Below are 16,574 nucleotides of genomic sequence, written 5' to 3' on the forward strand. Positions count from 1 at the left end.
CGCAGCTTAGAGGGAACATTGCCCATCAGAACCATACTGCTATTTCTAATCTGCGTACAAATATTCTTTCATACCTATATTGCTCTTTTAAGATTTGCATAATCACTCTTATTAAACAAAGCACAATATAAATAAATTCATGCTGGTGTACTGCAGAGCCAAGCTCTTAAAGACCTAAGTACAGGTTTTGCTGGAATTTTTTTGCCAAAGATTTACACACATCAAAAATACTATATTAGAACATAAAACTGAAAGCAACAAATGGTCAACCTTATGCTACTGAGGTCATGGACAGGTGCGAGGTCATGTCATGATTTGTGAACTATTCATTTTGAATGTTTTAGTTTTAGTTAAATTATCTTCTTACAGGGTTATCAACTCTGAAACCTCCTCCTGTAAAATGGGGTTTGCTGCTCAGCTGAGGCAGAAGCTCCGGGTGCTCCACCTTGATCTTTGTCCTCTGCTCACTGAGGAGACACACAGTGAACGAAAGGATGAGCAGCTGAACGTTTTCTCAGTGCGTTATATACTGGAGCTTTTAATTAGAACAAAGATCAGCCTCACCTTTGGAGCTTTTTCTCACTTAGGTATTTCTTCGTAACGTTTGCTAGCTCCGTGGCCAGTCTTTGATTCTCACTTTTATACTCATTCATCTTTGAGTCAAGCATCCTCAACTCTGCTATCAGTGCCTGAAAAATTTGATGGAAAAACATATTTTTGTCAGAGATGTGAAAAACCAGTGCCATCTGTCTAAAATAGATATTAAAAAATACTGTCTTTTATGTTGGTGCCAATTCTCTGACTTTAAAAAAAAATATATTATTTTATTGAAGTCATTATTTATATCAAAAAGTAAACGCAAACAAATGATACAAATCTGTAGTTTTCTGCACAAGACCTTGAGCTTTTTGGTTCTGTCTCGGATGGTCCACTGACACTGCTGGAGCTGCTCGGCTGCCTCAGGACCTGGCTGCCGGGCCAGAATGTGCTTTAGCTCCACATACAGCTTCTCCTTTTCCTTCATGGTAAAATTAAAAGAAAGGAAGTTATGGGTAAAGTACATGGCTTAAAAGAAGACCATGCATCTGTGAGTCACACTTATTTTTATGAGTAAACTTGAAAAGACTAATGATCCAAAGAGGCTTGTGCAGGTACAAAGCGAAGATCATTAGTTAGATCAGTTAGTTTAAAACAAGTGTTCAGGTGTTCACCTGCAACAAGAGCTCACGTTCCTCAAGGTCTTGGGTTTTGGCGATCAGGCGCTTTTGTAAGGACTGAATCTTACGGATGAGCTCGTATTTACCAGGGTCACTCCCCTGCAAGTCAGTCATTTAGAACATGTGAAAAAGAAAAGCTAGTGCTATGAAAGTTACGAGCTAACACAAGGATAAATCATTCACCTCTAGTTGCCTCCATCTGTGAATATTTATCGGCTTCAGTTGCTCCTCAAGCACGCTGTTCCTTGCTCTCTCTCTGAGCAGCTGCCTCTGCAGATGAAACAGCTCTTGCCTAAAATACAGGATTACATATTAACATAATTTCCATTTAAATTCCGTCAAACTGGAGGCAAAAACAAAATTCTACTGCTTCACTCTATTAATTAAGAGTTTAAAAATGAATCCATTGTGAAAATATCACAAGAAATACTGGAATTTTTTAAAGGATCTATGTGAAACAATTTACTGTTTGACAGCAGCGATTCCTACCTAACAATCTTTCCATCTCACTCCTTTTGGCTCTTTTACTCTAAATACTGCGCTCTGCGGGTCCCCTCATTCCTTTTCCTTTTTGTGCTCAATGCTTGTATCTTGCCTTCCTTCTCCTTCTTCACTATTGGCCACAAATGCCTCCCTTTACCTCAGCTCCTCTGTGTTGGGCAAAGTCTTGTCAAGGATGCTTTTCTTGCGTCTGAGCCTCTTGATCTCCAGCTTGAGCAGGCGGATGTCTTCGATCCTCTGCTTGTAGTGAAAGTCACCCTTGCTTAGGATTGACTGCTGGATTCTGATCTTCTCATACAACAGTGTACGCTCGTCATTGCTATGCAGCAGCTGCTTGCCCAGGCTGTCCCGCTCTCTGATCACCTTGAGAGAACACATAATCAGAGTCTTTTTCTGTCTCTCTCTACCCGTCTATGTTTCTCCTTCTTTACCTGTTCCAGTTGTTTCTTCTGTTGGGTCTGCTCAGCATCAGCATCCGATATTATCTTCTGCAGTTTTTGCTGCTCTGTTTTCTGGCTGTCTACACACTGCTTTGTTTCTTCCAGCTGGAGCTTGATCAGCTGCAATTCTGCCTGTAGGAAATGCAGGAAATTTAGATAGGAGCAAACATGGATTTAATTCAGTTCAAGACAATTGTATCTATATACCACCAATTCATAATTGCAATCCCCCCATTTACATGTATATATTGAAATCTGTCAGTTACTCACTGGAGTAATTCAAATCACTCCAGTGGTTTAATACCTGTGGGTGAAAGCCATCTCCTGTGATGAAATTTATTCTCTAGTGCTGTGTAGTGGATCATTATAAAATTAAAGGCAATCAAAAAAATAGGTGAACAAGACAGGATTTTCAGGAAATACTGTTCAGCCTGAAATGTCAACACAAGTGATTAGAAGTGATGCCAACTGAGTCTAATAAAAAAGCTAGATCACTATATCAGATATAAAACCTCTCAATTTAGCAATATGTGTTTTTATATTACCAATGTTTAGGATTATGATTTATTAAATGAACTTCAGAGATGCTGTGATCCCGAACATTGCAAGAGTTAAAGTAGAAACTGTTTGGTGAGAAGGCAAAAAAGTGGACAGAGGAGTGGGGACCATTTCTTAATAAACTTTCCCAACTGTGATTGGTTGGCTACATTCTTTTTAAAATGCCAATCCCAGTATTGAAGTGGTATTTTTCACAGGGTATTTAAGGTACTCTCTGTTGTCACTCTGCTCTACTCTGCACTGTCTCACAGCAAACATCATTATTTACATTAGCGGTCTAGTATAAGTGCAGACAGATTCATGGCTTCTTATGAACTCTCCCTCACAGCTTTTATTCACCCAATTACGATTTCCACTGATGTCATGGATGATAAACAAAAGACAGAGGGAATTATTCCACTGCAACGCCACTGTACCCTAAATGCAACATGAGAGGAAGCTCAAAATGTCAAGAGTAATGCAACAAACAGCAGCTGAAGCACGTGGAAAACAACCGTTTTCAAACCTCCCCCGCAAAAAAAGAAACAGTAAAAACAACAGGCAAACAACAGAGAGAAAATCAACCATTCACGCTCCCATCCACATGTATGGTAAACATGGAAGCACCACCCAAACAGTCACAGGGAGAAACTCCACACAGTTGGTGTAAACCCAGGATCATCTAGCTTGGAAGTGACTGTGTTAACCAACTGAAGTAATAAGCATTTTCTAGTGAAACACTGCCCTCTACTGGTCAAGGTTTTAGTTACATTTTGCAGAAGGCATTTTGTACTATTTTATAAAAGAATTTATAAAGAAGAATTTAAATCAATTAAATCAATTTTAGAAAACGGTGCAATACAGGCAAAACCATCCAGAATGGCAATGGTGGGATTCAAATGAATATATATTTTCACAAGAGTCAAATTACTAAAAAGGCAAATCAGCAGATAAATAAGGACGAGGTCAGACCCACACTCCATCATGAACCGCTGTGGAACCTTTCTGTACCTTGAGGGTCTCGTTTTCTTTCTCTAAGCGTTTGTGCTCCTGTTGATCCTTGGCAAGGGCCAGCTCTTTCACACTGATCTCATCTCTGAGTCGGGTGACCTGGTTGTTCATGGTCTTCATCTTCCTCTTCATCTCTGCAATCTCTTCCTAGGGGAGAAAGATAGAACACAATGACCACACAGAAAAGGGAAGAAGAGAAAAGATGAAGAGGAATTACAATATAAACATCTGTAAATATGGTGTGTTCAACCTTTCCCTGGTGTAATTAAGCTCTGCTGAGTGATGACACCAGCAGTGATTCACATCATCACTTTGCTATTACCTGAGTTTCAATGAGGTTTTTGCTGTAGAGGTTCCTTTCAGACACGACAGTCTCCAGCAAGTTCTCGTGCTGTTTGAGCTTGCACGCAGCCTCAGTGACCTTCTTCTTCCAGTCAAATATCTCTGTTTCTCTAACTTCTACATCATTCATTTTTTGTTGTACCTGTGAAAAGAGGAAAAGTCCCATTTGTAAAAAAAAAAAACAAAAACAAACAAGCTAATCCAGGAGACTAGCTCCTCCTGCAAGACCTGCCTTCTGTATGAGGTTGCTGGTCTCGTTGATGTAGCGGTCACGCTCTTTCTCCAGCTGCTGGATGATTTTGCGCTGCTTCTGGGCCTCCAGGCGGTAGCCGCTGATCTCGTGCTCCAACGTTTTCTTGTCCTGCTCAAGGAGCTTGACAAGGTTTTGCTGCTTCTCAGTTGACTGCACAGCTTTGATTAAGTTCTGCTCATGGGAATACAAGCATAAAAACAGTAAGCATTAACATAGGCTCCAGCTGCTGAGGACCAAAAGGAAGACACACTCATTTAGTACTGTTATACAGAAACAACTGGTTACTGAATATGAAGAGTGATTGAGGCAAGTACCCTGTAGACCTCTTCTATATCAGTTAATCATAATCACACATTTATCACAACAAAAAATAAATAACAAAAATTCTGAATTAAAAACTGAGAAGTTTAACTATTTTTCTAAACATATGTTCTTGTGTTTGATGTGGAAACCAGTACTGAATCTCTTCTGGTATTGCAAACAAAATGATTTTGTGTATTAATGTCTGCATGAAAAATAATATCAATATCGAGTATATTTTGTCACCAGATTAAAAAACACAAGGTAAAACTCCTCCATCCATAGAAAAGAGAGATATAGACAACATCCAGAACCACTGCTAAGCTCCCAGAGCACAAATACTTTTAAAACTGGCCTGTGATCTGAATACTCAGATGCCACATCCTCAACAGCAATCATCCAGCTTAAAGCTTTCTTCTTGGTAGAGAAAAAAATACATCCATGAAAACCCTTCATGATTCTGATCCAATCACAGGAGCACCACAATTCAGGGTACTCTTAGTGCTGGTTCTTAGCCTGGATTAATGGGGAGAGTTGTGTCAGAAAGGGCATCTGGTGTAAAAACGTTCTCAAATATATATGTGTGTCATCAGGAATGAGATTTCCACACTGGATCGCTCAGGGCCCAGGTTAACAATAAATCGCCCCGGGTGCTGTTGGGCAGTGCCGATGGAAACTGTGCTACTCTTGGCTGAAGACAATGCGGGAGGAGGGGGACAAGGTGTGTTAGGAGGCGACGAGAGAGAAGGGAAGTCAGGAGTGTTGAGGTGAGAGTGGGATTTTAAATATAAAGATTATGACTGATAAAGGGAGAGAGAACAAAGGCTGATTTAAGGCAGGGATCTCCAACTTCAGTCTTCGAGAGCTACTGTCCTGCAGCTTTTAGATGCATTCTTGTTCCAACATACCTGAATCAAATTAATGGCTTGTTACCAGACCTTTGCCAAACTGGAAGACATGCTGAAGAGTTCATTCAACCATTTGATTCAGCTGTGTTGGAATAGGGATGCTAGGGATCAAAAAGCTGCAGGGCAGTAGCTCTCGAGGACTAGAGTTGCATCCTCACACAATAACCTGATATAGGGTATTGTGTGAGGATGCAACTGTCCCAGCATGATGTAGATAGGAAACAAAATGGAGTAGGGGTAATCTTGAAGGGTGAGCATGGTGGAGGTAAAGAGAGTGTCAGAGAGGGCTATGAAATCCTATGCGAACTGGCAAGCATTTCAATATTGGCCTCATCAGTTCCCAAACACTTACAGAGCCTACCTACCTACATAACAAAATTAGATTTGTTAAAAGGGTACTGGCAGGTTCCTTTAACTAGTAGAGCCTCTAATATTTCAGCTTTTGTTACTCCAGACCATTTCCTGCAGTACACAGTAATGGCATTTGGTATGCGAAATGCACCAGCCACTTTCAAACGGCTTATAAACTCTGTGTTAGCAGGCATTGAAAACTGTTACGTGTATTTGGATGATATCGTGATATATTCGTTGTGCTGGACTGAGCACATTAGCACACTGAGGAATGTTTTTGGTCATTTAGCCCAGGCTTCCCTAACCTTGAACCTGGCAAAATGTGAATTTGCCAAGGCAGTAGTGACATACCTCGGCAAGCAACTGGGACACTGCCAGGAGTGCCCCGTAAATGCAAAGGTGAAAGCTGTCCTGAGCTACCCTGTGTCCACCACAAGACAGGAGCTCAGGCGCTTCTTGGGTCTAGTGGGCTACTACAGATGTTTCTGCTGGAATTTGTCGACAGTAGTGGCTCCTTTGACTCGTTTGTGCAGTCCAAAGGAACCAATGAGGTGGGCATTGCTTGCTCAAGAGTACAACATAGACATCAGACATAAGAGAGGTATGGACAATGTGGTAGCTGGTGCACTGTCCAGGACGCAGTGTTAAACTCCCTAACGAACTCGGTGGTATGTGTTAAAAGTATGTCTGTTTTATTTTATGTAATATTTTATGTGGGGGGGTGTTACGGTCGCTGACCTCTAGTGGCTCTCCCTATGTGAGAGAGAGCCTTTTCTCCCTCTCCTGTGTTCCAGGTCTGCCTCATGAGCTGCAGCTGAGGTGTGTTACAGCTAGTCAGCCAGGGCATACAGACTGCCATCTCAAACCACCACACCTTGTCTTCTTCCCCCTTTTTGCTCAAGCTGTGAGCTGCAGTGGTTTGGGCAGCAATCTGCAGCTGCGTGTGTGTGAATTTACAACTTTGGTGTAACCTTGGTGTGTTGTGTTTTTTTTGTTTGTTTGTTTTTTAAATCTTGTGAGTAAGGGTGTGCCTTTACTAAGATAACTGTGAACCACAGTGGAAGCAGGTAGGGGTTCTCTGCCATTTTTGTTTCAATCATTTTCTCCTTTTTTGTGGCCAGTCAGGGAGCTCAGCTAATGTACTTTTGTTTTTCGATAGAGAAAACTCAGTTTGTTTTTAGTTAGAAAGGGGGTGTTTTGTTTGTTGTTTTGGCCTTGGAGACCCTGACGAACAGAGCTTCCCTGTGTTCATACTTGCTTAAGTAGTGTTGTGTAATGAATCGTGTTTTACTGACATCTACCTTGCGGAAGTTTATCATTTCTTTTTCACTTTGTTACCCCCCAACACTTTGCTTTTAAGTGGGGCGTAACATGCTCATAAAAGAACGGGTGAGATGACCCAGCAGCTTTCAATTTGTGTCAAAAGTGCAGAACTCAAACTATATCATCATAGTTTTAAACAGTGCAGTTAAGTGGACTTGAAGTTTTCATACATATTAGCCTTAGACCACAAAAATAGATTAAAGCCAACAAAATACCCATGCTTATGTACTGGACACATCTCACTGTAAATGAACATGAACCATAGTAAAAAGCACAAAAGCAAACATGTTCTGTTATATAGTAAATCATCTCAATACATATTTGGGGTTCAGGTATTTGTTTTTGTCTGATATTGCAAAGGAGCATTTGCTATCAATGGTTTATGCTGCTCTCCCGAAGTGCAGGGATGATTGTACAGTATTATAATTATGACCTCAGAGGCTTAAAAAGGTTACGTTGTAATCAGATTCAAAATGAGCACATCCTATAAAATGTCCCAGCTTGGTTGATAGTGTGTCACAGAACTATAAAGTATAACGGATACCTTATTTAAGATGTCTCTCTCTCGGATCAGCTCCTCTATGGCTTTCTTGTCAGCTTCTACTTGCTTCTGAGAAGATTCAAGATCTGTAGAGGAAGAAGGGTGGTGATTACTAAATGATGTCTGCTGACGGTCAGTTGTGTTGAACATTTCAAAATTGACCATTTTTCTTCCATGAGTGTGGCGCTGTGTCATCTGAAGTCATTTCTCAGGCCTAGAAATTGCACTGAAAAATTACACTGCAATTTAGAAGGCTTTGTGGTGTCTCACTCATTAATGAAAATGACGGTAGCACACAAAAGTAGATCAAACTAACACTTAGTGCTGCATCCCTCTACTCTGTTCTGATCAGGTGTTTGTGTGCATTTGTGCATTTCTAACAATCTTAACACTTTCTTACTTTTTGGCCTCATTAAGTCAGCCACCAATACAATATGTATCCATGGCCACAAAAGAAACACGTTCTCCAAACTCCTTCAAAGGATTTTTCATTGCAGGATTTTGTTCGTAATACCAAAAAGCCACTTACATTCTGGCTTACAGTTTTTTTTTTTTTTGTTTTTTTTTTATCATAGTGATTACTGTCACTGCCTCAAAATTATATATTATTCAGTATACGCCTGTAAAATTTCTACTTCAAAGTTGCAGATGTCAGACGGTCATGTGCTTGTGTTTCATGAGTCATAAGGTAAGCTCCTTTACCTTTCTCCAGACCAGCGATCTGTGCTTTCAGGGTCTCCCGTTGCACATCCACATCAGCTTTCTGATCCTCTATCTGGTGGAACTTCTTCTGGATGGCTTCTCTCATCTTTGTTTGTTTGGCAACTTCCTGACGCAACTGACTCACCTCCTCCTCTCTCATCTGACCAGTGGGGGCAGCAGGGTGTTTGAAACATTACACACAGTGATGAAAGAGGGATATGGACAGCATATGTCATTGTACATGCAGGACACTGACGCTGACTACATTCTGATATGTCTTAATGAACTCTCTGAACAGTACCATGTTGTGACTGTTTAAGTGTACATTAGTGGACAACAGTGTACCTTAAGCTCATTTATAGTCTGTTGATTTTGCAGGGAGAGGTGTTCTTTGGTTGATGACAGCTGCTCACACTCGTGCTGCAGCTTGGTGTTCTTCGTCTGCATCTGCTCCAACTCCTTGGTTGACTTTTCATTCAAAATCTGTTGCAGTTAGAGAACAAATATGTATTCTTTCTTTCAAATAAATTCAATTTTATTCACATATTGCCAAGTCACAAAACCCTGACCTTTAGGTAAGGACCCTAAAATACTAGAAAGAGGCCCTGAGTAAATGTGGTTAGCCCAGCTGGACATTTGTCAAATCTAGGAAGGCAGCTAAAGAAAGCTCCAGCCGATCCAGGAGGGAAGGACAACTGCTGCCTAAGAGAAAACCTGTAGTGATCCTGTATGTGTCAGGAGTATCGGAACAGTTGAGACACATTTTTTCTAAAGATTTTTCTCTGTAGTTTTTAAATCCCAAAACAAGGTGTGCCAAAAATTAGTCCACCCCAGGGATCGGGTCCCTCGACACAAACAGAATAACATAGTGTACGCTGTTAAGTGCCAGGAGGATTCCCAGGATTTATACATCGGGGAAACCAAACAATCTCTGGTGAAGCGGATGGCACAACACAGAAGAGCAACCTCGTCAGGCCAGGACTCCGCAGTTTATGTACACCTACAGGCCAGTGGACACTCTTTCACTGATGAGGATGTTCACATCCTGGACAGGGAGGAACGCTGGTTTGAGCACAGAGTCAAGGAGGCCATTTACGTGAAAAGGGAAAGACCATCTCTGAATCGAGGAGGGGGCCTAAGGGTACATCTATCACCATCTGACAATGCTGTGATTGCAGTCATTCCCCACCTGTGTGAATGGGACTCATGGCCATTGATCAATGATCAGTTTACCTTGATCAGTGTTTGTTGATCAATGGTCGTGAGAATTTGCATATTAATGATCAAGGAACTGACCCCCAGCTCATTGTTCATTCTGTGGGTTAGCTTCAGTCATTCTGCAAATGTCCTGTTTATAAGATTGGGGAAACCTGCAGTCAGCTGAGACTGAAGAAGTCACTTGGATGAGTGACCAAACGTTTCTCCCACTGAAAACGCTGCGTCCAGATGAACACAATCAACCTTTTGGGATTTACTTACCTGGATGACAATACTAGAAAGAAGCTGTGTCACTGCAACTCTGCTCTGCCACCTCCAGCTCAGTTTCCTGTCTTTTTCTTTAGTGGCAGCATCAAAACCACACAAAACCTCACTAAAAACCTGTGAAAATTCCCTTTCACTCGTGCTGCTGTCTTTCTATCCCAAATCACCCCTTGCACTTGTTTCCACCCACTCTGCCCTGACTGCACACTCTTCCTCACTTCTTTTTTGGACTGTCTGTTACTTTGTATGGAAGTAACAAGTATGGAAGTTTGAAGTTAAAATAGGAGCTAATTCGCTATACTTATTTGTAAAGGTAATTATTACAAATTCTTGTAAAGTAAGAAAAAGTAAGTTTTTGCAAGAATTTGAGGCATTTTTTTTCCTTTTAAGCACAACATCTAAATATGTAAAATACACAACATACAACTAACAAAAAAGATTCATGCAATAATAACCTATGGTTTTAGCTGAGACAATAACTACAATAGCAGTTACTTTTGAACATGTCACACCAGAAAGATAATCCATCCCACTTCCTTGCTTACTTTTAGCTCTTTTAGCTGCTGCTCCAGTTTCTGCTGCTCCTCTTTAGCCTTTTGGCCTTGCAGATTCAGAACTTTGATTTCACCCATCCTGGCCTCCATATCGACATGCATCTGCTTTACCTCCTTATCCAGCTTTTCCTTCAGCCTCATCTCGCGGGAAATCTCATTCTGTTGCACCTGAAGCTCCTGTTGGAGCTGGGTTTAGACAGGAGACAAGCAGTAGTCTGGAGTTAGAGTGGAATTTTATTGTGTTTGTCAGAGTCAATGGTCATGCAATCCTACCTCGAGACCAAAACATGCTAATAGAAACTGCATGAAGTCATCTATAGAACCAGAAAATACTACATTAGTGCATGTTTATGTGTATTGGGGTTTGTTGAGACAGGGGTAATACACTCAGGGGTAGTAATACTGTGTCATATTTGAAAATTATTACAATTCATTTAAATATGTAATTACAGACACCCATTATTAACAGAGTTTCTGTTTTGCAGGCAAAGTTTAAATCACTGATCCTTGCTGTGTGTTGCATTATTAGATACAAATGCTTTTACCTGTGAAATACTCTCCATGGCACGCTCTCGTTTGGCCTCTATCTCTTGCTGGGTTGCAATGGCTTTGTTTAGTTTTTCTCTCAGACCCTCTGCTGTAGTCAGCAGCTTATCCCTCTCTTTGGTCAGCTCATCAATCATGTTAAATAGATCACTAAAAACCAAAAGAAAAAACACACAGACATGTTAAAAATGGTTTAATCAGTCATCTGTACAGTCAAAAGAATGGGCCACAGACACACTTCTGTTCTTGGTCCCTGGAAAACCCAGTCTGAATTTCAGCCATTTTTGTTAGGTTGGAAACATCTTCTTGTAGTTTCCTGATTGTCTCTTTGTCCTTCTTCTCTTTATCATGAGCAGCATCAACCATTTTCCAGGCTTTATCCAGCTCCTACAATGTAAGCAAATTATTTTCTTTAGCAGAAGCTACATGATAAAGAAAACGTAAAAAAACAAAAACAAAACATTTCTATACCCGTTACCTCATGATCAGAAAATGATTGCTATGGTCAAGCACCTAAATGAATAAGCTATTCTGCACTATGCTGTAGTTCTTGTGTTCGGGGCACATACCCTTTTTAGTGATGTTATTGTTGTTGCATCTTCCTGGGATAATTTCAGGGCTGCAGCCACCTTAGTTGAGGTGGACACAATCTCTGCATTCAGCTCCCTGCATTTAGACATTAGCCTTTTTTCGTTCTCTCTTGACTTCTTCAGCGCATGGATGAGCTTCTCATACTCCACCCGGATTTTGTCCATGCTCGCATCGCCAACCAGCTCACTGAGGACCAACTGAAACTCTGCCAATGACTCAAAAGAGTCTTCTCCTGTTGATCCCGTCTCCTGGAAACACAGCAGGTAAACTGTAAGTCTATCAGTCAAATCAACTGTATTTAAAGCACATTTAAAGCAATGTCATTTTATCAGACCAAATACAAATCATAAACCCTTTAACAAAAATCAAAGTAAACATCTATTTTAAAGCACATTTAAATAAAAAGACAAGCAAATTTTATTAAAAATTAAATTAACTATCTCGGTTAAGATTTGGACGGAATGCGTGAGCACCAATAAGAAAATCTGACTCGATAGAAACAAAAAACAAACAAACAAACAAGAGACCTCCCTGATTAAAAGCAAGTGGAAATAATATTTCAGCTGTTGGAGGGCACTTTTTGTGGAAGGTAAGACTATTTCAGGGTCTGGGGGCAACAGCTGTGTCTTAAACCAATTCAGGACTTCTACAAAGCCACGCTGTTGTAAGATATACAGCATTTTCTCATTGAAATATACAAGGCTTTCCCAGAAAAGACATTATCTGGATGACAGCATATGTTGCTCTCAAACGTGCATATACCGCTCAGCATTGATAATGCCTGTCCAGATGTGCAAGCTGCCAGTTCCACTATCACTAATGCATCTCCATAGTATCAGATATGCAGGTCTTTGAAGTGATAGCAAGAGGCCAGATGGTCCCTCTCTTCTTTATTCAAGACGAGGCAGTGTCCATGCACTTCCAACACTAGTTTCAAACTTTGATTCATCTGGCCACAGAACAGTTCAAATAAATTGCAATTTATGCAAACTATGTTCTCACACAGAGAAATGCTGCTGAGCCCATGCAATGATTTCCATGACAGAGTCCTGCTGTTTTTTAATGAAACACTGCTTGAATGACCAAAAACTGTCGGACTCCAATACTGGTTTTCAGTCTTGCACAGATATTTACAGTGGGGCAAAAAAGTATTTAGTCAGCCACCGATTGTGCAAGTTCCCCCACTTAAAATGATGACAGAGGTCAGTAATTTGCACCAGAGGTACACTTCAACTGTGAGAGACAGAATGTGAAAAAAAAAAATCCATGAATCCACATGGTAGGATTTGTGAAGAATTTATTCGTAAATCAGGGTGGAAAATAAGTATTTGGTCAATAAGAAAAATACAACTCAATACTTTGTAACATAACCTTTGTTGGCAATAACAGAGGTCAAACGTTTACTATAGGTCTTTACCAGGTTTGCACACACAGTAGCTGGTATTTTGGCCCATTCCTCCATGCAGATCTTCTCGAGAGCAGTGATGTTTTGGGGCTGTCGCCGAGCAACACGGACTTTCAACTCCCGCCACAGATTTTCTATGGGGTTGAGGTCTGGAGACTGGCTAGGCCACTCCAGGACTTTCAAATGCTTCTTACGGAGCCACTCCTTTGTTGCCCGGGCGGTGTGTTTTGGATCATTGTCATGTTGGAAGACCCAGCCTCGTTTCATCTTCAAAGTTCTCACTGATGGAAGGAGGTTTTGGCTCAAAATCTCACGATACATGGCCCCATTCATTCTGTCCTTAACACGGATCAGTCGTCCTGTCCCCTTGGCAGAAGAACAGCCCCATAGCATGATGTTTCCACCCCCATGCTTCACAGTAGGTATGGTGTTCTTGGGATGCAACTCAGTATTCTTCTTCCTCCAAACACGACGAGTTGACTTTATACCAAAAAGTTCTACTTTGGTTTCATCTGACCACATGACATTCTCCCAATCCTCTGCTGTATCATCCATGTGCTCTCTGGCAAACTTCAGACGGGCCTGGACATGCACTGGCTTCAGCAGCGGAACACGTCTGGCACTGCGGGATTTGATTCCCTGCCGTTGTAGTGTGTTACTGATGGTGACCTTTGTTACTTTGGTCCCAGCTCTCTGCAGGTCATTCACCAGGTCCCCCCGTGTGGTTCTGGGATCTTTGCTCACCGTTCTCATGATCATTTTGACCCCACGGGATGAGATCTTGCGTGGAGCCCCAGATCGAGGGAGATTATCAGTGGTCTTGTATGTCTTCCATTTTCTGATGATTGCTCCCACAGTTGATTTTTTCACACCAAGCTGCTTGCCTATTGTAGATTCACTCTTCCCAGTCTGGTGCAGGTCTACAATACTTTTCCTGGTGTCCTTCGAAAGCTCTTTGGTCTTGGCCATGGCGGAGTTTGGAGTCTGACTGTTTGAGGCTGTGGACAGGTGTCTTTTATACAGATGATGAGTTCAAACAGGTGCCATTCATACAGGTAACGAGTGGGGGACAGAAAAGCTTCTTACAGAAGACGTTACAGGTCTGTGAGAGCCAGAGATTTTCCTTGTTTGAGGTGACCAAATATTTATTTTCCACCCTGATTTACGAATAAATTCTTTACAAATCCTACCATGTGGATTCATGGATTTTTTTTTCACATTCTGTCTCTCACAGTTGAAGTGTACCTCTGGTGCAAATTACTGACCTCTGTCATCATTTTAAGTGGGGGAACTTGCACAATCGGTGGCTGACTAAATACTTTTTTGCCCCACTGTATCTTTACTTCTGAGAACTTCTGCTTCTCTAAGCTGCTCTTTTTATAGTCAGTCATATTACTGAACTGTTGCCAGTTCACTTAATTGCTTACAAAAAATGTTCCCCATGCTGTTTCTTTTTAGTACCACTTACTTTTCCAGCCTTTTTTGCCCTGTTCCAGATTTTTTACGACTTGTTACTGTCATCAAATTCAAAATGATCTAATATTTTTAATGAAATAGTAAAATGTCTTGCGCTAAAAAAAAGATATATTTTCTCTGTTCTGTTATAAATAAAATATGAGTGTATGAGATTTTTTACACAGACTCATGAGGACACTGAGACAATCCTTTCTACAACAGATGAGCCCACTACTTGCTTTATGCTATTATGCGCTAAGTCTAAAATGTCTCTCCTTAGCTTTAATGAAAAGTCAAACAATGACATTTCTCACACCTTAGTTAGCCGTTTAATAGCCAGTGTTCGTCTGTGATACTCTGACTAAACCATTTTCAAGACAAACTTACCTCCATGCTACCAAGTCAAAGTCACTTTATATTTTCTGGGTAAAATTCCTTAGCATAGCACTGGGGTTTCTATCAACAGAGCTGTGTCATTGGTTGCTAAGCAACCGTGATCTCGCGAGAGGCATGGATCTCGAGGATTTACGAGGGAATGGAGCTTCCCTTAGTTTGTACACGCTTTTCTTTTCTGTCTTTATTAATCAGTTTTGATACATATCGTTTTTATGTCTCAGTGACCACAGATGTAGTGACCAGTGGGGTCACGTGAGTTGTCATTCTTTTCTAAGTTTGCACCATGGAGGAAAGTGAGCAAATGTTAGAGAGAATTTAAGAAGATGAAGTCTGACCGCATTCAGCACTTTTACATGCTGATTACAGTGCTCTCCTACGGAACAGGATTAGGGCCAGTGGGAAGGAAAAAAAGTGGGGACGTTCTTTATTTGTCCCCCCAGAATTCTGAGCACACGTTGCTCAGCAGGACCGGTTTGCAGTCGAGGCTGATAACTCAGTCCCCAACCGATCCAGAAATTTACAACCCTCCCTATTTCTCACGGCTTGGGACCAGCATTAGAATACACTGGCTTGTGGTGCCCCTACGGCTGGGCTTTCTAGATGCACAGTTAAAATGCTTACCTGTTATAATAATAATGATGGATTGGATTTATATAGCGCTTTTCAAGGCACCCAAAGCGCTTTACAGTGCCACTACTACTTGAGCTGTATTTGTTTGTTGATGGGTTTTTCTATGCTGGAAAAATTAAAATAAAATATTGAAAAAAAATGCTTACCTGTGCTGCTGTTTTTTTTGTTGGTATTGTTGTTGTTTGTTTGTTTGTTTTTACAAAGAAGAGAATATCAAGCTGTAGGGTTGCTAATTTTCAATAATAGCAAAAACACTCTTATCAGCTAAGAACAGAAAACGGAGTACAGTATAAGTTGTCTGCATCCTCACCAACAATTTAGTTGGGAACAAGAAGATGGGAAAATGCTGACTGATGAGTCTGGATTTCTGCCGTGACATTCTGATGGGAAAGTCAGAATTTGATGTAGACAACATGAAATTATGAATCCATCCAGACTGTAGCTCAAACTGTTGCTGGTTGTGTAATTAAATAACACATCCTACCAACCATGTCCATCCTTTTAGGACCACTGCACACCACTGTTTTACTGGCTGCTTGCAGCAGGATGACGCACCATGGCACAAAGCTCAAATCAAATTGCTTTCTTGACTATGACAATGAGTTCACTGCACTCAGATGGCCTCCACAGTCACAAATCTGCAGAAACTGTGTAATGTCAGCTGTAATGCTGTCATGTCAAAGGCAGTTCTGAAGGCAATGGGCTATAGTAGCACGTATAAGTGTAGTTACTCTAATGTTCCCTTTCAACTGTAATTGCTTTCCATTCCATTAATGTCACTGAAAACTGCCATGTTGCATGATCATCAGCGTAAAAGTAATGTATGCATTTTTAAGTAGTGTTTTACAAAGAAATCTGCAATTTATAGCCAAAATGTCAAAAATATTAACCTCCTAGGACCTGGAGTCCACATATGTGGACATCCCATTTTGGGTTGTCTAGACCAAAATACTAAATTTTGCTCTACAAGGGCCTGATATCCACTTACGAGGACATCATACTGCCACTGTTCCATCAAAATTTAAAACGAATATCCTCATCTCATTTTTCTTAGGAACAAAAATCAGGTTAAAAAAAAAAATCTGGTGA

At 40.9% G+C, this 16,574-nt stretch overlaps 1 protein-coding gene across 1 annotated transcript in view; it reads right to left on the reverse strand.

Annotated features, from left to right (window-relative positions):
• The window catches only part of cfap58 (cilia and flagella associated protein 58), a 24,213-nt gene extending 9,284 nt beyond the window's left edge, over nucleotides 1-14,929 (reverse strand). Inside the window, exons 1-18 of the mRNA XM_013912670.1 lie at nucleotides 14,847-14,929; nucleotides 11,578-11,847; nucleotides 11,247-11,395; nucleotides 11,008-11,158; nucleotides 10,454-10,648; nucleotides 8,772-8,909; nucleotides 8,427-8,586; nucleotides 7,728-7,810; nucleotides 4,281-4,472; nucleotides 4,029-4,190; nucleotides 3,707-3,853; nucleotides 2,150-2,290; nucleotides 1,858-2,081; nucleotides 1,401-1,509; nucleotides 1,212-1,316; nucleotides 899-1,018; nucleotides 565-689; nucleotides 368-467 (exon numbers count right to left, since the gene is read on the reverse strand). Coding sequence (XP_013768124.1) covers nucleotides 368-467; nucleotides 565-689; nucleotides 899-1,018; nucleotides 1,212-1,316; nucleotides 1,401-1,509; nucleotides 1,858-2,081; nucleotides 2,150-2,290; nucleotides 3,707-3,853; nucleotides 4,029-4,190; nucleotides 4,281-4,472; nucleotides 7,728-7,810; nucleotides 8,427-8,586; nucleotides 8,772-8,909; nucleotides 10,454-10,648; nucleotides 11,008-11,158; nucleotides 11,247-11,395; nucleotides 11,578-11,847; nucleotides 14,847-14,852 — 2,577 coding nt within the window. The 5' untranslated portion in view covers nucleotides 14,853-14,929. The remainder of the gene's footprint in view (nucleotides 1-367; nucleotides 468-564; nucleotides 690-898; nucleotides 1,019-1,211; nucleotides 1,317-1,400; nucleotides 1,510-1,857; nucleotides 2,082-2,149; nucleotides 2,291-3,706; nucleotides 3,854-4,028; nucleotides 4,191-4,280; nucleotides 4,473-7,727; nucleotides 7,811-8,426; nucleotides 8,587-8,771; nucleotides 8,910-10,453; nucleotides 10,649-11,007; nucleotides 11,159-11,246; nucleotides 11,396-11,577; nucleotides 11,848-14,846) is intronic.
• Nucleotides 14,930-16,574: the final 1,645 nt, after the last annotated feature.

Source organism: Pundamilia nyererei, unplaced genomic scaffold, assembly GCF_000239375.1.
Source record: "Pundamilia nyererei isolate P.nyererei 1_Seehausen unplaced genomic scaffold, PunNye1.0 scaffold00097, whole genome shotgun sequence".
NCBI lineage: Eukaryota > Metazoa > Chordata > Actinopteri > Cichliformes > Cichlidae > Pundamilia > Pundamilia nyererei.